The sequence below is a fragment of the Coffea arabica genome, chromosome 2e (assembly GCF_036785885.1).
Source record: "Coffea arabica cultivar ET-39 chromosome 2e, Coffea Arabica ET-39 HiFi, whole genome shotgun sequence".
NCBI classification, from domain to species: domain Eukaryota; kingdom Viridiplantae; phylum Streptophyta; class Magnoliopsida; order Gentianales; family Rubiaceae; genus Coffea; species Coffea arabica.
Window position 1 is genome coordinate 6,174,364 of NC_092313.1, and position 20,802 is coordinate 6,195,165.

General features: G+C 33.9%; 2 protein-coding genes across 10 annotated transcripts; one reads left to right on the forward strand and one right to left on the reverse strand.

Annotated features, from left to right (window-relative positions):
• The first annotated feature begins 76 nt into the window (after positions 1-76).
• On the forward strand, positions 77-8,048 carry LOC113730447 (probable methyltransferase PMT11). Its single transcript, XM_027255125.2, has 9 exons — positions 77-1,015; positions 1,307-1,456; positions 1,545-1,815; positions 2,262-2,372; positions 2,624-2,783; positions 3,805-4,062; positions 4,200-4,322; positions 6,822-6,899; positions 7,201-8,048. The coding sequence occupies exons 1-9, from the start codon at positions 344-346 to the stop codon at positions 7,406-7,408; spliced, it is 2,031 nt and encodes a 676-aa protein (XP_027110926.2). The 5' UTR covers positions 77-343; the 3' UTR covers positions 7,409-8,048.
• A 553-nt stretch (positions 8,049-8,601) lies between these two features.
• Positions 8,602-14,015, reverse strand: LOC113730450 (protein HESO1). Of its 9 annotated transcripts, none has more exons than XM_027255136.2 (9): positions 13,805-14,015; positions 12,407-12,621; positions 11,677-11,841; positions 11,204-11,379; positions 11,017-11,112; positions 10,543-10,612; positions 9,961-10,091; positions 9,697-9,807; positions 8,602-9,410 (listed from the first exon to the last, which is right to left on the reverse strand). In XM_027255136.2, the coding sequence occupies exons 2-9, from the start codon at positions 12,543-12,545 to the stop codon at positions 9,021-9,023; spliced, it is 1,278 nt and encodes a 425-aa protein (XP_027110937.1). In that variant the 5' UTR covers positions 12,546-12,621; positions 13,805-14,015; the 3' UTR covers positions 8,602-9,020. The 9 variants fall into 9 exon arrangements, with proteins under 9 accessions (XP_027110937.1, XP_027110936.1, XP_071934587.1 ...); XM_027255135.2 differs by having other exon boundaries at positions 12,407-12,666; XM_072078486.1 differs by having other exon boundaries at positions 13,743-14,015.
• Positions 14,016-20,802: the final 6,787 nt, after the last annotated feature.

The following is a 20,802-nucleotide window of genomic DNA, read 5'->3' on the forward strand; positions in this document are numbered from 1 at the left end:
AAGAAGAATGCGATGGATGAAGACAGCTGGGGTTATGGGGGCTTAAATGGCAAAAAAGGAAAGTGACGGGAAAAGTGGCCCGCTTTTTGACACCTCACATGCATCGCAGGTGCAATGTCACACCGACACCGCGACCGACGTCTGCTCTCCTTCCTCAGTGACTCAGTAGAGTACTTCCGTACTTTCTTTTCCTGCCGACTTTTTTTTTTTTTTTTTTTTTTGGGTTGGAGGGTTTTGTTCCCTCCATAGTCCATACTCAACAAATTGAAATTGAAGATCACAGATCTGGAGAGACGGATTACTGAATCGATTGAATGCATTATTTTCTGTTAGAAGAAGAACAATGGGGTTGATGAGCAATGTAGATCTCTTCAAATCCTCAACTCTCATCAAACTCTCTGCTTTCGTCTTCGTCTCCGTAGTTTTCTTCTACTTAGGCAAGCAATGGTCCCAATCCGACGCCTATCAACAAATCCTCTTCTTTTCTTCCAACCAAAGCCCTAAACCTGTTTCCTCCTCCTCCGTTTCCTTGTCCCCTAATTTCAATAAAACCTTCAATCTCTCTTCCCTCTTCAATCACCCCGCTTCAACTCTATCCCCACCCCAACAACAACAGCAGCAGATTGTTGTCGCTTCTACTCCGCCACCCCCGCCTCCGGCGGTGAAGAGGATGGGGGTGGTGGATGAAAACGGCGTGATGACGGATGATTTTGAGGTGGGTGATTTTGATCCGGAGGCGGTGGAGAATTCGGGGCAGCAGGAGGAGGAGGCTACTTCAAATGGGGGAGGCCAAACCGAAACGTTTAAGATTAACAAGTTTCAAGTGTGTCCAGAGAGTATGAGAGAGTATATTCCCTGTATGGACAATTTGGAGGCTATCAAGAAGCTGAATTCTACTACAAAGGGCGAAAGATTCGAGCGCCATTGTCCTGAAAAGGACCAGGGATTGAGCTGCTTGGTTCCTGCCCCTAAAGGCTACAGAACTCCTATTCCTTGGCCTAAAAGTCGCGACGAGGTACTAAAAAGTTTCAGCTTCTAAAAATTCAGCTAAGCTTGCTCTATTTTCCGTTTCTTGAGAATGGATTTAGAGATTGTGGAAACTTTTGGAGATTTGCATCAAGGTGGTTAACAGTCGTCTAGACCATTTTGGATGAGTAGTTGATATTTAGTGTGAAGGATTTTTAGCTGTCCTACAATGGCAACTTACTTTCTACCCCAAATCCCATATTTTGGACTTAATTGCGGTGTGCATTTTAAAAATGTTAAGTTCAATTCTCACGTTTTTAATCTTTATCTTATGATGTAGGTCTGGTTCAGCAATGTTCCTCATGCCCGGCTGGTTGAGGATAAAGGGGGTCAGAACTGGATTACAGTAGACAAGGATAAGTTCAAGTTTCCAGGAGGTGGCACACAATTTATCCATGGGGCAGATAAATACATAGATCAGATGGAGAAGGTTCGACGGATCTTCCTAATTTGGTAAAAGAAAATCGAACTGCAGGGAATTATGTTGTCTAATTGTTTGTCCTCTGTTTGTCTTGTAGATGGTTCCTGAGATTGCTTTTGGTCAAAATACCCGGGTTGTTTTGGATGTCGGTTGTGGTGTGGCAAGTTTTGGTGCATATTTATTTTCAAAGAATGTTCTTACCTTGTCTGTAGCCCCAAAAGATGTTCACGAAAACCAGATTCAGTTTGCACTTGAGAGGGGTGTGCCTGCAATGGTGTCTGCATTTGCAACACGGCGTTTATTATATCCAAGTCAGGCCTTTGATTTGATACACTGTTCAAGGTGCAGAGTCAACTGGACACGAGATGGTGTGTGTAGTTTTCACGACATTACCCCTCTCTCTCTCTCTCTCCTTATAATATGATGATGATTATGATAGTAATAAGAATAATAATATGCCGTTATCTGTTAAAACCATTGTTCTCTTTTAACAAACCCATATCAATTATTACAAGGTATGTCCTTTGACTTTCGCTTGTAAATATCCTGCACTGTCAATTCAGTTTATTGTTTATGTAAATTTTGATCGTGTAAGCTCTTATTCAGGATATCAGTAGCATACATCACGTGTTTCTATGATACCATGCCTTTTAAGTCATACTATTATACCAGACACTTGTTTGCTTATCTGGTAAAAGTTATAGTTTTTCTGCTCATGTAAAATGCGAATAGAACCTGTAGTTTATGCTACCCTTTGTTGAGACAATTAATGGATATTTTATATTCTAATCTGTGCTTTTCTTATTGTTTGAAGATGGCATTTTACTACTTGAGGTCAATAGATTGCTTCGGGCAGGAGGATATTTTGCTTGGGCAGCACAGCCTGTTTACAAGCACGAAGTAGTCCTAGAAGAACAATGGGAAGGTAAAGTAATTGTCATGTCATGTCAAGTATGGTAATGCCATGGAATGTGCAGTTTCTTTTTTATCATATGCCCCCTTCAACTGTGTTAATCTGTTATATTTCATCATTTTGTTGTCCGTAACATTCCATGGTCACATGCAAGTTTGAATGTCTGATTTCAGTGGAATAAGATTTACGTGCTGCAACTGACTGACTGACTTGGAGCAATGTCAAGATCTTGTCATTAAAATATGTGATTATGTGTTTTCCAGAGATGGAGAACCTAACTACAAATCTTTGCTGGAACCTTGTGAAGAAGGAGGGATATATTGCTGTATGGCAGAAGCCCTTGAATAACAGTTGCTATTTAAACCGCAAGGATGGCACCCAACCACCACTATGTGACCAGGATGATGACCCAGACAAAGTTTGGTATGTAATTGTTTAATTACTTCCACACTCCAATGTTCTTTTACTTCTTGTAATGGTTTCAAAGGGCATTGCGATGCTTGTGTTTATGGTGGGAGCTCAACAAAAGGGCGGGTTATAGATGGTGCTAGAGCTATTACTTTTTATACAGTATTTGTTCATGTGCACATCTTGTGTTATGAGCTTTTCCAAGCACAGTATTGAAAGGGATTACAAATCAAATTGCGAGGCTGATCTTTTAGAGCACTGATAGAACAAGACACAACTAGTGGCTTAGTGGTTGAGAATTCTTAATGAAGACCTTTTTCAGTATGCATCATTATTATATCCAATCATGTCATTTACTAAATACAGCTTGAAGGGCGGATAATAAGGTCAACATTCAAGCCGATTAAGCAAGAAAACATGCATAGTTTGGACTAAACGTGGTTGCTTACTCATCATATTTGGCCCTAGAACATTTGGGGCACAAAGGGTGACTTCTTTGTCAAGATTTATTTTCTTTGTCGAGATTTATTTATTTTGTTTTAGATTGAGCATATTTGATGGTTTACTTCTCTAATTGACATAAAAAGTTTGACTTGAGGATTTGAAGACAATATATTTGGGGAAAAAGATGTGGGCTAAAAGTAAGATAAAGTTTGCTTTTGCGGCTAGGGTGAGGGGAGGAGCGAATTTTCAGAATGGGAATATCTAGATTATATGGCAACTTCTTAATTTTTGCCTTTAGTACAGTGGTATCAATTGATAGCTTGGTCTCTTCCCTGGCTTTCAATGCTATATTTCAATTTAGTCACTGAATTCTGAACCATTTCAACTTTCTGCTAAGGTCCATATATGAAGAGCCTTTGCAGAGCAGATATGGAGATTTTGACAACTTAATTGTGCAGGGATATCGAACTAGTAAAGTTGTGAATTGGTTAATGAGCTCTCCATGCGTTCTGATTCTTGTTTATTGCTGACTGTTGAGAGCGGTTTCTGTCCATGTTCTTGCAGCAATAACTCCACTTTGTGATAAACTTAGGTATGTTGATATGAAGCCATGTATTACTCGACTACCTGAGGATGGATATGGTGCAAATGTTAGCAAGTGGCCTGCACGTCTGCAGAACCCTCCTGATAGGCTTCAGAGCATTCAATTCGATGCTTATATTTCTAGGAAAGAGCTATTCAAGGCTGAGTCGAAATACTGGAATGAGATTATAGAAAGTTATGTCCGTGCTCTGAAATGGAAGAATTTCAAACTTAGAAATGTGTTGGACATGAGAGCTGGTTTTGGAGGGTATGTATTTCTACTTGTTTTGTTTTATTGTATTCTATGGTTCCATTTAGTTCATATGTTGAACATAGCACTTAAAATTTGATTTTCTGATGTTCATGTTCCTTTCAATTTGCACTTTTCTGTTTTGCATCTGACAGATTTGCAGCAGCATTAATCCAGAACCGATTGGACTGCTGGGTTCTTAATGTGGTACCTGTTAATGGGCCCAACACACTGCCTGTTATATATGACCGTGGACTTATTGGAGTTATGCATGACTGGTATGGGACTGAATCCTTTTTTTTATTATTTATTTATGGGACTGAATCTTATTTATAATATTAACATGCTGTTGTTTATTCCTTGTCCTACATGTAATTTGTACACAATTGAAACCTGGTAAGATGTAATTGTGTACATTACCTAACATACGTGTATTTCGCTTGAAGCAAATTAGATTAATCTGTATAGAATGTAGGTTGCTTGTGGCTTGGTCTCATTTGAAAGTATGTCATGGACCTTGACTGTTATATTGGCTTTAGCTTTTCAAGAACTCTTCACAAAAAGCCAGTCCTGAAAAGATGCTTGAAGCTAAGTAAAGCATGTCAGGGATGCTTTTCTTGAATAAAGGTTTTCGGCTTAAGATATTCTAAAAGCACAAATTAAATCAAACTAGTTATAAGAGTAAATTAGAAGCAAACTAATTATACCTGTAGAGTTAAATGTTTTATGATTATAAGTCCTGAAATTTATAATTAGCACAGTTGTTCTAAACCAGTGAGGTTGGCAGTAATGACCTAAGATTGTTCTTCTTATTCAGTTATAGTTTCTCATTAAAAGGGATGTCAGGCTTGCTAATGTAGGGTGAGCAAATTTGGTACGTACCGAATTCATAACCGAATTCAAATTCAATTTGGTAATTTGAAATCAGGTATTTGGTAATTTGGTACAAATTCGGTACGTACCAAATTCACCGAATTCTAATATGGTATGAAATAGGTAATGAGATTATGAATTTGGTAATAATCGATTTCGCATTCAAATTCGGTAAAATGAAATAGGGTACCGCATTACCGCATTCGAATACTAAATTTGTTTATAAAATTATATAATATATAGATAAATGCTATTTAGTATTAGTATATAATACTAATATATTATTATATTATATAGGTACATGCTATTAATAATAGTTAGTACATGGTATTATCATGTACTTATAATAATAATAATAATATATAATAATGTATAATATATTATTTTAGTATTTGTTAATTGTTATATGACTATAATAATACAAATATATAGTAATACATGACAATATAACATAAGTATAATACTTATTATTTTATACATGAGTAACATGACTAGAATTAGATAATAATTAACACATATATGTATAATACTAAATATTAAACAATAAACATGACTAGAATTAGATAATAATTAACACATATATGTATAATACTAAATATTAAACAATAAACATAACTAGTAATTAGAATTTAGATATTGGTAATTTGATACATCATTCATGTTTGAATTATTGAATATTTGAATGCGTAACCTGTAACTTACAAGTATTAGTGTGCTCTAAATTTACATTACATATTTAACATAAAAATTCATATTCTCTATTCACTAATCTTAAGATTTTAAGTATAGACAAGACAACTAAGCACTGTAAATGAATGCATATAAATTGCAAATCAACGTATTAGTGTATTGACTTTTCACAATAACATATGTAAGTAAATAAGTTTTATTTTGATTTGAAATAAATTATAAGTTTGTAACTAATATAACTTATCATTAATTATTGTAATTTGTAAGTTTGTAACTAATATTACTTATTATTAATCATTGTAAATTATAAATTCATAAATTATCACTAATCATTGTACAGTTTAAGGTTCATTCTAGTTTAAATTAATCACTTTTTATGTGTTCTTTAAATCATAGACTAAGGATTCTAGGTATAAGTGATTAAATAAATGCCAATTAAATCACAAAATGATTAGAACATAAGTAATGTGTTAAATTATGAATAAATTTGGGGATCAAATCAGTAATAATTTTTAAATCATTGAGGAGCATAATGAATGTATTATAATTTAGGAGACCTAATTTGTAAATTAAAAATTACACAATCACTTCCTTCAGTTGAGGTGAATTTGGGAAAAGTTGGGTTATGAGGTTATCACTTATCATTTAGGAGCCCCAATATTTTTTTTTTATAAATGAATTCGGTTAAACCGAATTCATTACCATTTCCGAATTTGAAATTGGTTGCGAAATGAATTCGGTTATAGTCAATTCGAAATTTAAACCGCTTTCAATTTCTATAAGTTGGTTAGCAATTGGTTAGCTAAGTAGCTAACTAACGAACCATCGAAATTGAAAGCGGTTTAAATTTCTATAAGTCAAATAACCGAATTCACCGAATTCAGCTAACCGAATTACCGAATTTGTACCATTTGCTCACCCCTAATGTAAGAGAAAATGTGTCGGAGGATGGAGGATTTTATTCCGGGTAAAAAGCAAGATGCAAACCTTTAAAATGGGGTGAGTGATTGGAATTATGTGAAGAGAACTTTTAGAAGTGGCAAATGTTTTATTTTTTGCCTATAGCATCTCAGAATGCATGCATCATTTTCCCTTTTCTACTTGTGTTGGTTCTGTTACTCTTCAATATGTTGTGATAATTTAATACTAGCTAGTTATTGCTACTGAGCCAATTTAGTTATTGTAAATCATGTCTAACAAGATGCATATGATAGGTGTGAGCCATTTGACACATATCCAAGAACCTATGATTTGTTGCATGCTGCTGGGCTCTTCTCCACTGAGCAAAAAAGGTATCCTATGATGTCATATTTTAGTCATGATAAGATCTGAATTGATGTTCTGCATTAAGTTTCAAAATTTGACCATGCCGCAGTGTAAAAAAAAAGGTGGGTTGGGTTTCTTTTTCTTTTTTTTTTTTTTGGGGGGGGGGGGGGAGGATACCAGAAAAATGGGGATTAGTTTTGGTGGTGGATGTCATTTTAAAGTCATGTTTAACCAACAGCAGCTTTTATATTTTAAAATGGATCATCTCGACATGTTCATGGTCTAGTAATTACTGTGCATTTATTTGATATATTTATATTCTTTCAGATGCAATATCACTACTATCATGCTTGAAATGGATCGAATTCTAAGGCCTGGTGGACATGTATATTTTCGTGATTCGCTTGCTGTAATGGATGAACTCCAAGCTATAGGCAAAGCCTTGGGTTGGCGAGTATCTATTCGAGACACATCTGAGGGCCCTCATGCAAGCTATAGGATCTTTATAGGTGATAAAAACCTCTTGCGGACTTGAAGCAGTGACATATGGATCGAATTTTTTCAGTCTGCTCGTGGCGAGAATATCTGAAGGCCAGGAAATTGACTATCATCTGGGCATATGGTCATAATGACACAAGTCCCCTATTGAGCCAAGAGGGCAATAGCATGACTCTGTTATGCTCTACTGTGTCAGGGAATATCTTATGGGCCTTGTAATTATTTTGTCGAGTGTACAGCATATAATACAACAGTCTCACAGAACACGGTTGCAGGGCTGGGATGAGGATATCTGCACATCTAAAACTTGATATAGCACAATTGTCGTGTTGGCTAGGAAATGCTTAAGAAATTCTTGTATTCTTTAATTTAATGCCGTTTGAGCAATTCAAGAATGCACATTGTACAATTAAATACGCTGGAGGAAGTTTCTGCTGATTTGGGACAACTAGTAAGCTTTGTTTTGCTAAAATTCTAAACGTAGGTGGGGTCTTACAAAGCAATGTTAAAATTTCCCTTTGCTAACACCGAGGCATGTAAATATGGGTTATTTTAGAACTATTGTAGCAGCTTTTTGGATGGATGTGTATGTAAGACAGAAGTCATATGGAAGTTAAATGTGCTCCATGTGCTGACGATCTTGAGATCGCATTTTTAAATATTGGTTTTTATATGTCCTTGCTAGGGTTGCATATGAGTCGTTTGCAAGCAGCTTAAATCAAAGCTTGACGTGAATTAGGTTAACATCGATCACAAGTTGAGTTCGAATTGATCAAATCAAGCTTGATTTCGAGTTAACTTATTAGCTCACGAGTTTAGTGAATTATATATATATATATAATTTTTATTTCAATAGTAAAATTATATATATATTTTTAATTTTTTATTATTTGTTAAAAACTTACTATTTTATTGATTTCAAAAATATAATCATTTTTATTTTTTTAAGCTTGAACTCAATTTCGAATTCGATTCAACTTGAATTTGAGGCCAAACTTGTGTTCAAATTTAACATTGAGAACTCGTCAATCAAACTTAATTTGGTAAAATTAAGTCAAAATTTGACTCGAATAAGCTAAAGCTCCCCTCCATACCTCCCTCTCTCAGGTCTTTCCTTTCTAGATGACAATAAGCCGACATCAATAAAAACAGTCAGGAGAAAATGGATACTGGGCTTTGAGCATTTTATCTATTCTTGCATCCTCACACGTTACATTTTTCCAAGCAAAATTCAGAAAATGCCTCCTTATAACCAGTCTTTCAGCCAATGCTCGTCCAAATCAAGCCACTCCAAAATGTCTTTACAATGAGGTGCGAACTTTTGTGGGCACGTTTGATGATAGTAACTAATGCATATTGCACCACACCACGAAATATTCTAGAAGACCTTTTGTGTGTGACTTGTGCCAAAAGAGAGTAATTGCTTATGAGCATCCCATTAACAAAAATCAATATCTTGCAGACCACCAACAAGGGGGTGAAATTAATATAGTGAAAAACACTCCAGATCATTGAGCACCCTATTGCCTTCAGGGTAGTAGTTCGTGAGCTTTTGCTTTACCTTTTCAAGAACCAAACCAAAACTCAATCTTTGACCATCATCTTCTAAACAAGGATGAGTGGTTGTTGGCAAAAGAGTCCGAAACATTTTAACTTTCAGATCTTGGCCTCCACACTTGCTGCACCTGACTATGGACTTTAGGAATATGGACCACTTGGGCTGGTCTTTGATTTGTCTCATTCTGACGCTTCTGACTTCTCCTGTTTTGAAACTGATGCTGAACACCGCCAGCTGGCTGTATGGCTCTTGGAATTTGCGGCCGAGTCCCATTGCTATGGCTACTTTGGCATCTAAAAGGGGGTTTTACCAAAAATTGCGATATTTGTGGTCTTACAAGAGCAGAAACAAGCATACTCTGATCTTGATTGGCCGCATTAACCATATTCAGTGTTGTCTGAAATGAATTTGATATCCTAGCTAGCTGTTTATTACTGACAGTCCTTGCTGTATTAACTGGCTGCTCAAAGGGATCCTCAATCTAACAACCATGAAAATGATGTTAACTTTCAAAGAATCAAAGGTAGTAGCACATAGGCCATGAGGCCTCCAATGCACTAAAAAGAACGTGAAGGTAGATTGCAGTTGCAAGAAAAAGAAAAGAAAGCATTAGCGCCGAACAATCTCCTGCTGTTATGTGGAATGAATGCATGTGAACGTGCACAAAGAATGTTTTTGTGGATGTTTTCCAAGCTTGTTTGTGTGTGTAGGTATTTCTGTGTAAGTGCAGAGAGAGAGAGAGAGGGAGAGAGAGGGAGAGAGATTACAAATACAGCATAAGTTTTGGGTAGCCATCTCATGTTGGTATCAATATCTTCCCACTGTCCAGTATATGGGCTAATTCCTTGTGTTGCTGCCTTTGCACTAATGTCAGAAAACTGAAGATGCAAAACATCAAAGCATGGAATTTCCCCGTCAATGCTACTGCAGTAAAAATAGTTCATAACTCAAACTTCTCATATCGTGCAACAAGGAATAATGAACTCCCATTAGCAACAAGTGAAGAAATATTCTACATCACCAACTATTACCTTCTCAAGGAATGACATGAAAAGCTGAGACAAAGAACTTTGATTGGTAAGTCTGGAGCTATCTGATCTATATCTGTTTATGTTGACAGCACAAGTTTCTTCAACATGTTTTTCTGCAAGAGCCCTCACACCTGCACATAAAAGATCCACAGATTTGCTAGATGACTAAAGCAATCTAATATCACTTATAGTTACAGATGATATCTTTTTTCTCCATTCCCATCTTAACCAAAGGATTTCTGGAGAATGAGTACCAGAACAAGAGAAGGAAGGCTCAAACTCAGAGAAGAAGCAATGATCGGAAAGTTTTTAACTCACTCCAACTCAAGTACCATGATTGTTCCCAACTGATTACAGAGATTCTCTTGGATATCTAATAATTAATAGTTTCAAAACACAAAATCAATTAGGCTAGCTAACTCTATGATTACTGATTATGTTAACAAACATATTTGAAAAACTTGCAAATTCATATGTTCTAGATGAGGAGTAATATAGAAAACACTTGAACATATTTTTCTACGATGAGCAAATAAGCAAATAAACAAATGACCCAAAAAAAAAAAAAACAATGACACGTACCTATAAGGTCATCAACCATATTGCCTGGATATATTTCTTTGAGAGGAGGAAAAATTGCAGGTACGCATGTCTGCAAAATATTATAAAGTTTTACTCACCAATCCTAAAAGAAAAACCTACATAAAGAAAATATCACTAATTAAAACAGATACAACATGACACATTAAATTGCTGAACATTGCAAGAAGATTCACACAGCACATGATGCCTAGCTTAAAAAAATGACATGTACAAAGAATTCCAAGCATCAAGGGCCTCACCCAACCATATTTTGTAATATCAAGTGAGTGCTGCTTTAGTATGGTAACAGAAAACAAGCTAAACCTTCACTGACACGTTATGTTACTTTCAAATAACTATCACCCCTTGGAAGAATATGCCGTCCCAAAACCACTATAAAAAGACACTTGATGACTACTCTTAAATGAAAAGAAAATGGAGGGAAGGGGGTGGTTACAGGACATATTAAATTACCTGGAAGTGGAAGACAACAAGCAAGCTCAGAGAATACGAGTTAAGACTTCCAAACTTTGGATCATTAATATTGTGTGCCTTTGCCCATTCCTTAATCTGCAGAGATGGATGGATTTATCAAATTTTAGCTTCTCATTTTTTCCCTTTGTCTTATTTGGAACATCTATAGTTATGTTAGAAAACATGCCAGCAAAACCATGTCACGGAAACGCCCATCAATTTCATTCATCCAAAACAATAGCTTAGACTTCATTTGGCCACTCAAATTGTTAATTGAGATATCGCAGGAGATGCTATGACTTGTCTCAAGCTTCAGAATGGGAATCCTAGCATTCGCAAAAAAATGCAATTTATGCCATCCACCTGCAAATCAATCAAGCGCTCAAGTCAGCATAAAAGGATATAAGATATTTGTTTGCAAATACAAAATCCTTCTTCAAAAAGCAATGAGTTTGCTTCTCTTAAAGCAAAGCATTTGAAGTGAAGCCCAAAAGGAATCCCAACTACAACTTCTCCAATGATGATATGCCACAAGGAAATGGTCATTCATGCTTCTTTGAATAGTTGAACCAACCATGCTTAGACATTAGTATATCACAAACTAAAGAAAGTGTAAATTAGTTGAAGCCATTCTTCAGACTAGAACATGAAGCAGTTTACCTTTCGTTCTCAAAACTCTCAGCACATCGTCAAGCAACATTTGCTTGTGCTTTTTCCCAGCAGATAAAATATGGGAGCCATTGGATAATTCAATGGATATATCTAAGTCTCCCCATCTTGTAAAGAGATTGGACACAAACGATCCAAAAGGCTCAACAGTGGCACCTGAACACCAAGTAAGAAGTAAAATGGTAAATTTATCTGTTGAACAAATCTCATTCTTAATCCGTATCTATTGTCCTGCATAAAATATGCATCCACAGAAATTCACTAGAAAGACAGATTTAAAAGAACTAAATCAGTGATACATCATCACAACGCAATGTCTAGCATCATAAACAACTGAAAAAAAAAGCTGTTTGCTGAAAATACTGTTCTGTTGGATGAGGCAACAAAAAGTAAGCCAGTCTTAATTTTAGCACAACAGACACAAAAATACAGTGTCGTTGCTTGACCAAAGCATACATTTACTCCAGGCCATATTCCTTCTTCTCTTGATTTTGCATGTGTAGGGCCTAAGAGCTAGTTTTGAAGAAGGCAAGGCATTTTCAAATTTTTGGCATGATGGTTTCTGGTTAGACACAGACCAAGACACAAACTTTTTTATGTTTTGAAAGGAGCATAAAGGATTTAGAATTCAAAGAATTACAACGAGAAGCGGCATACCAAAGATTTGCACAACTTAATCACATACTACAAAGGAAGAACAGTACAAACAAAGCCCCATTACCTCTGAGACTTTCTATGGATTGAACAACAGCTTGAAGCTCATTGATGATATAAAACCTTATTGACCAGTCCTCCCTCAAGGGATTGATTACTTGAAGAATATCCCTGAGAGTAAGCTCTAACAACTGACCACCACTCATTTTAACAACAAGGTAGTATAGGTATTAGCAGGATGAAGGAGACATGTCAAAGCTCTCTGATGAATGAATTCTCTTTCTGCATCGAGAAACAGCGGAGACTAATGCATCATGCAATTCAACTCTATTCCAAATTGACCAACAAAAAATAAAATAAAATAATTAGTGGGACAAACTGGCAAATTTTAAATGTCAAGAACATTATCAGCTAAAGGTTTCCAGTTAAAATCACTGCCAGTGTTGAGAAAAAATAGTAAATTATCCTCCATAAACTTGATCTTCATGCAAGGTGTGCAACCAAAACTCCACTGCATCTAAAGAACCTAAAGTGAGCTCAATTCTATGTCTTCAGCAGGCATAATAACACTTGTTCTACTTTGAGGAGAAAAACTTTAACCTACTTTTTATTCACATAACTCTCTTTTGCTCTTCTTCTACAAAAAAATCTGCTTCATAGTCACATACAGATTCTCGTGTTTGAAGATCAAAACATATTAGATTACCGCAGGCTAAACAACAGAGAAATGTCCCCAGTAAAATCAAGTTCATTAAATACACAAATGCATATATCTACAACTCATATGCTTCTAACCCACTCAGAATTACCATGAATGTGTGTGTGTGTGTGTGTGTGTTCATGGTATTGTAAGTTATGCATATGGTTACTGAAGCAGCAAAAGCTAAAAGCTTCAGAGCAAACACCACAATTACAACAAAATGGACAGCCACAATTTCAGCTAACGAGTACATTTAGAATTATAATCCATTGAATAAAATAGCAAAATACAATCGATTTTCATATACACCGATCCCAAATTTACCCCATCCAGAACAAACCGATTGAAAGAGAACGGGCTGAAATTGAAAATCAGCGCAGCAAATAACAATAGTAATAAATAATCAGAGTTTACTGCTGCAAAATAATAATGAGAAAATATGTGACCTGATTGTTTAGGATTGGAATGATTTTCGAAAGCGAATTTGGTTGAATGGAGGAATGTGAGATTGAATTCATATAAAAGTACTTGGAATGAGGGAAAGGGAGGGTGGCTTTACTGAGCAACAAGGGTTTCTAATTTCTATATAATATAACTCCAATGCTGCGCTAATAATATTAATGATACTAGTACTAGTACTATAATCCGCGGTGGTAGTTGTAATTGTAGTAGCAGAAGTAGTAGTAGTACTGCTGTGTATTACGAGGCGGGAGAAAGAAAGCGCGGTGGCCCAATCAAGTTTACGGCCGCCCCCACACCACACACCTTTGCCTTCCGATCTTTGACTGGAGAGTACCGGGACGACTTCAGCAGGGCTCAGGCTGAACTGAACGCTGTACAGCGGCGTGGGTGCCGCTATTTGTACACTGCCCTCTTTTTCTCTCTCTCTCTCTCCTCTCTCCCCGTGTGTTTGTGTTGGGACAAGGGGCCGGAACGGTTTGTCAAAAAATCATTACGACCGATTTTGTGTAAAATACACAAAATGTAATTTTATATGTATACGATGTAATTTAATTTTAATAACATGTAATTATATAATAAAATTTTATGAATCCCACATATAATGTAAAAAATGATATATAAGTTGTAATTGAAATTTTACATTTTTTTTTTGTAGCTACCTTTCATGCCTCTCCTCCATTTTTGTGTATCTCAGGATATTTGTTCGGGCTCATGTACGTAAATTATCATTCTTCCTCGTTTGGATTCCCATTTTCTTAAAAAAAATTACATTTTCATGAATACATTATTTAATTATCCTTCTATCTTGTAGATATATATCAAATTATTATAATACATTTTTCTAAAAAAAATAATTCTAAAAAATAGCAATCCAAACAACTCTAAGTATTTTAAATATACTAAATAATTGTTCGACTATTATATGTTTTAAGAGTAAATATTTTATATAAACTATCATAATTAGATGAATGCTATATAAATAAAATTTAGATTTGAAATTTAAATTCAACATATATGGCATTTATCCAAACACAACAGTGTATATATTATCGGTGTATAAAAAATCAATTCATGTTTTAAATATTTCATTCAACTTCTAAAATTACAATATATATATATATATATATATATATATATATATTAGTGGTTGCTCTATCCGTTATCACCCTTAGGTTGGTTTTGACCTCATAATTCTTGTAAATTGAAATACAGAAGGAAAGAAAGCTATTTATTTACCGCATTAAAATTAAGGGAATAATAATTGATTTTAGAAAAAAATTAAAAGTTGAGCAAACCGTTTGAAACTTTTGACGTACATATTCTAATGAACGGAGGGTCAATGCCCAATTAGTACTATAATAATGAGTTGAGAATTGAAGAGAAGTCGTTTAGATGATATGGACGATTATTGCGACTATCTATATCTATATAAATTTGAGAAGAGATTTTTAGCAACAAGCATTCACAATCATGGGTACGTTACACCTCCACGTTTCCCTCAAACAAGAAATTAACTCTAACTAACACTCCCACGTTTCCCTCAAACAAGAAGTTAACTCCCACTAACACTCCTTACACACCTTACTCCAACTAACGCTCCTCACCTACCTTCCTACTACAATAAATATTTTCGCAGATCATCTCCATGAAGGCAAGGTATACTGGTTTCAAAATATATATGTAATTCCGGCAGATCTTAAATATCGGCTTGCACCACATCAGTACCAATTATCATTTGGAAACGATACGAATATAGTAAATATTTTAGATGATTGTGGAACCATACCCCGTTTCAAGTTTAATCTGGTCAACTAAGAGATACAGAACAACACATGGACAATGATTTGCAATTGATAGGTATTTCATTCTTAATTAACCATACTTCTATTTAAGTTGTATATTTGAACTGGTATTACTTATACTATTTGATCTTTTGCAGATGTAATTGGTTTAGTTGTATCTGTTGGTTCACACTATCAAACATCTATCAATGATAAAACTAAGTGTGACATACTTTTACTTAACAAAAGGTTAGTTAATAGATTCAATATCTTTAAAATATTTTATATTCTACAAATTTTGATTTATACTTACCAAAATTCTCTAAATGAAGTTTGACAGTAGTTCGGTTGACTTTATGTGATAAATTTGCAACTGATGATGGTGAACACTTGCCTCAAACTGTTACAAAACACAATGTTTTGCTAGCCTATGATATTTGTGTGAGAAATTATAAAGGTAATTCAATTTATTTTTCACTTTATTTTATTTAATTTTTATAGTTTATCAATAATATAGCACATTGTGCAGGACCGTCACTTTATACTATTCAAGCAAGCAAATTGTATGTCAATTACTACTTGGATTTTGCTCAATACCTACACAGTTGGTAAGTTTTACAAATATCAAAATATTAAATTATTAATAATATTTCATACCCTTACGAATATGTATTTGAAAATTTTGTAGGTTTGAGAATGATAAATGTGCTCAGAAATTAGTGACGTGGTTGCGGTCATGCAATTTTACAATGTCCCAAGCATTGTTGATATTAAATGGCAAGAGAATATCGATATCCGAATATGCAGTTCTACCTACGGTACAATCCCTCTCAATTAATTAAGTAATGAATAAGTATCTACATGTAGTTTCGAATTAATAATTGTAATCTATACATTCTTTGGATCGTTTTAGGTTAAATATTTTCGGATACTTGCTTACATTCAAAGTATTAACATAGATAATATGTTCCATGAGTTATGCAAAAATTGTGGACAACCATGTCAATCTCATTTTGTAAAAATGGTGTGTATACATTGTAATGATGTAGTCGACATTATTGTCAGATAATTATTTTCATATATTTTGAATTTTAATATAATTTTTTGCATGATACATCACAATTTTTTTTTTAACAGATACAATGTTAACATAGAAGTTAGAGATTCCAGTGATAACCTATACTTCACTCTTCAAGACAAGCATGCACGATTCATGTTTCGTTGTGATGTTTATTATCTTAGAGATTTGAAAACAAAGGTATACATTATTTATATGTATATATTTTTATATAATATTATTTACAAACTGTCTAAAACAAAATATAATTTTGAATTATGTATGCTTTTAATTGTCAGGAAAATAGAGGTGCATTGTTCGACCAACACATTAATTCATGCAAAAATCGTGCATTCTCATTTATAGTACGAACTTCACAAAAATCAACAGAATTAATTAAACCCCCAATACTGGCGTTCGTACTCAGAGGTGATTGGTATGAATAATGTTCACACCTTCGTAGAAGATTATCAAATCAAAGGCAAAATGTTTGTAAGTATTTCATTTACTTATCAAATTAAGTATTCAATTATATTTAATTGGACCCTTATGTCGCTCAATTTACGATATAGACTTCTATTTTTTTTCAGGATCCAACATTCTTCAAAGTGATAGTTTATAAATAATGGAGATGTTTTATCATATATTGAACTATTGTTACAAAGTTTCATTTTTTTAAATATACTTTCATGTGCCCGTGATTATAATATTTTACTTTTTTTAAATTCCTCCATAGATTGTAATTTTTTTCAAAAATATAATCTACTGTGCGTAGCACGGGCATTTATACTAGTTACAGCAAGTTTCAATGATCGACCATCAGGATGGACACATTTCTCAGAAATTGAAAATAAAAATTGAATGAGTTGTCAAGCTCCACTGAAGTAAACCTTTGCTACTTAGAATTTGTGAAAACCTAATGCTAGCTTTGAAATGTAAAAAATTACAAGGAAAAGTTATTCAATTCTAGTTTTTTTTGTCAAATATTCAATTCTAGTTTTCATTTGACGTTATTTTGCGTAAAATTGAATCCCTATTGTCCAAGCATCTATAACAAGTTCTGTAATTGTTAGACTCTACATCTCTCTACCTATCCTTTTTTTTCCAACTTCTATCTACTTATTCTTCTTGCTTTATTTTGTTACTAATTTTGCACCCGTTCGTTGAGCGGGAATCTTCAAAAAATAATAAACTATTTAGTCAATTTTATAAAAATATCGATATGAAATATAAACTTAATGTATATTTTATTATAACCTTTCTTAAGTATATTACTATATGCGCATTGTAATAAAAAGTATTCTTATAATATAAATTTGAACATCTAATTCAGTAAATAATAATTCAAAAATGAAAAAAATAACATTCGACAATACCATAACATTCAAAAACTTGAAAATAAATAAAAAGTACAGTAAATAGTATCAAATAATATTCTACTCTTCAGAAACTTGTTTTTGTTTTTCTTCTGTTTGAACATTCTTCTCGATTTGTCCGTACAAATCAGCATTTATTGATTTTCCATTATCACTGCATGATAGCAAAGCAGGATAACTATGTATAAAAAAATAAATAATTTACAGCATTCAATATTGTGTATAACAATACGTAAAGATTATAATTTAAGAAAGTAAAATAGTATATTAAATCTACCTTCTTATGGAAATCTTTTTATGAGGATTCCTTTCCTCTGTGATTTTTGTTGAACCTTCTGATGAATGATTCATATAAAGTGTATTGAAATGTTGTTGATTAGAATCATGTGTTATACTAATTGGAATCTGGGAAGAAAATGTTTCAGGTTGGTATTGGTTATCGGTTTCACCAATCTGATAATGATTTATCAAAATTAAAGGCAAAAATATTATGTGAGATATAATATGTGAAATAAAAGAGAAATTTATTACTAAATATTATGCGAGATTGTTTACCTACCTTGAAAGACCACTTCAACTATATCGAGTCCTTTAAGTGCATGTACTCCTATTGTGTGGGTCCACACACTAAATACTCCCCACCATCTGAGTAGAGATGTATTGTGAATCCTATAACCTAACAATGAGTATAACCTGCATGTTTTGATTAACAACGAACAGGTTTATAGGAATTTACAAACCCGTACTTAAATAGAAATTTATATTTGACCGTACGGGTCAAATACATATAGTTAATTGGATTCAATTAACTTTTTCTTTTCCATAAATTTCGTACTATGCACTATGTCTTGATAATGCACTTAATAATAAAATTTATTAAGAATCCTATTTCCGACATCAGATATTGACTTCTGTTATTAATGATTCCTTTTGAAATTAATTACTTTTCTACTTCTTGTGGTGATAACAATTCTTATTTACTTCGATTCCCTATGCGGTACACAATTTATTGGCATGAATTTGGAGATATATCTAATAGAGATATTTATGTCTCTTTTATTTATATCGCATTACTTTCCGGTTCCTTTTTGGGGCAGAAAATAAGAATCATATAATATTAAGAATTCTTATAGGAAATCAGAATTGATATATATCTAAACAAAAAAGGAGCAAGCTACATAGGAAACTACTTGCCATCTCGTTAAGCCACGTAAGAAAGAGAAAACATGAAAGGATAAAAATGAGAATACGACTTTATTATATATATATATGATTTTAATAGTCTTACTTAATTTTTTTTTAGCGAGAATTCTGAGAATTTTATGTTTGATTAGGAATTTGAGATTTTTGTGTTAATGTTTTCTTATTCAAATCTAGAATTGTTTTGGATTTTGGAACTATCTTGACAAATTTCATCATCAAGCTTAAAACAGTTGATTGGTAGATCTCGGAGAGTTGCACTGATTTTTCTTATTAAAAGACAATTTTAAAATTTTTTACTTTTTTAAATGTGTTATAATTTTTCAGATTTATTATATCTGTTAAATTACAAATCAAATCTATTATTTTCATTGCATGTCTAACTTGTCATTAAGGCATATTTATATGATGCAAATCAAATCAATACTGGATAATTTTTAGCAATTAATTAATAAATTTTGCTTTTTTAGGGAAAAAAAAGTTCCACAACCAACAATCAAAATTTTAGAACTCGTTTGAATTGTTTTTTTTTTTTTTGAGTTTTTGTAGAAAAATGTACTATAACGATTTAATATGTATGAGATAAAAAGATATTTGAAAAATATAAATTTTTTTTGAAAAAAAATTTACAATCCAAAGTTAGATAAGCAAGCACAATCTCCTCATAAACGTGTCCCAAAACAAACTTGCTTTATAGGAAACAACCACCAATTCTATCAGTAAGCACATTCTCCCCGTAAACGCGTCCCAAAACAAACTTGCTTTGTAGGAAACAACCACCAAATTGTGTCAGCAGTATTCGCATTATGGCGATGATAATGATGTAAACTGGTAACATCAAAGTTACCTAAGCTTTAATAATTAGTCGAGACGGGATCTGCTCTGCATCTATCCATGGGCACTTTAGTCCCTCATTGGCTTAAAAAAGGAGAGTTATTACTAATGTATCGCGAATTGTTGCACTTCTTAGTGCTAAACCGGGGTCTAAAATGAAGTGATTGGGACAAGAGATTATACATTAATCTAGCAGAAAATTAAACAGACAAACCTAACAAATATTAGATCGAGTTATTCACGATTGGTGAATGGTGGGAATGGATGGGAGCATTGCTCTTTTGCCTAACCAGGTTTTAGTTTCCAAATAGTCACAAAGATATAAAATTGCAAAGTTAATGCGAAACATAAAGTGGAAGTTTTGGTGTAAACCAAATATTATTGTTGACTGAACGTGATTCCATAAAATAGCATTTTGACCTGTGATATGCACGGGATTGATTACATTTCAAATCAAAATAATATTGTATATATTTATATATTGTGGTACAAAATAATATATAAAAAATTCATGAGTGGTTAAATTTTAAACTTCTCCTCCTTGATTGTCCACGACATTCAACTTTCCACCAACAAATATGGAGTACATTATTCCAATAAGCACCCATGTAAAGTGCGCAAAAACACTGAGGAGATATTATGCTTGTGGCCAAACAAGTTTAGCTGTACACAATAAAATTTTAGCTTATAGCAAAGCAAATTACGCTGTAAAAACCTTCGACGCTTTAGCCAACTAGCAGTAAAATCAAAGAAGGAAAAGCTTTTCCTTTGCTTGAGGACCAGTGGCACCCGGTGATTAAAATGGGCCACCACGCGATAAACATAGCCCAATATTCATCCCCAGTCCCGAGAAATTCATGCGGGAGAATAAAAAATGGGCGAGGTGTCGCCGTGATGCTGGCCCATTACGTCTCAGCAACGAGTGGACTGAGATGATGCACAAAAGGAATTTCTCTGGGCTTGGAAAATCTTCCCAATAGAAGTAGAAGAGGATAAAGTGAACGACAAATCATGCTTTAGTTGACGAGACGTTTTACCTATAATCGATGAGCA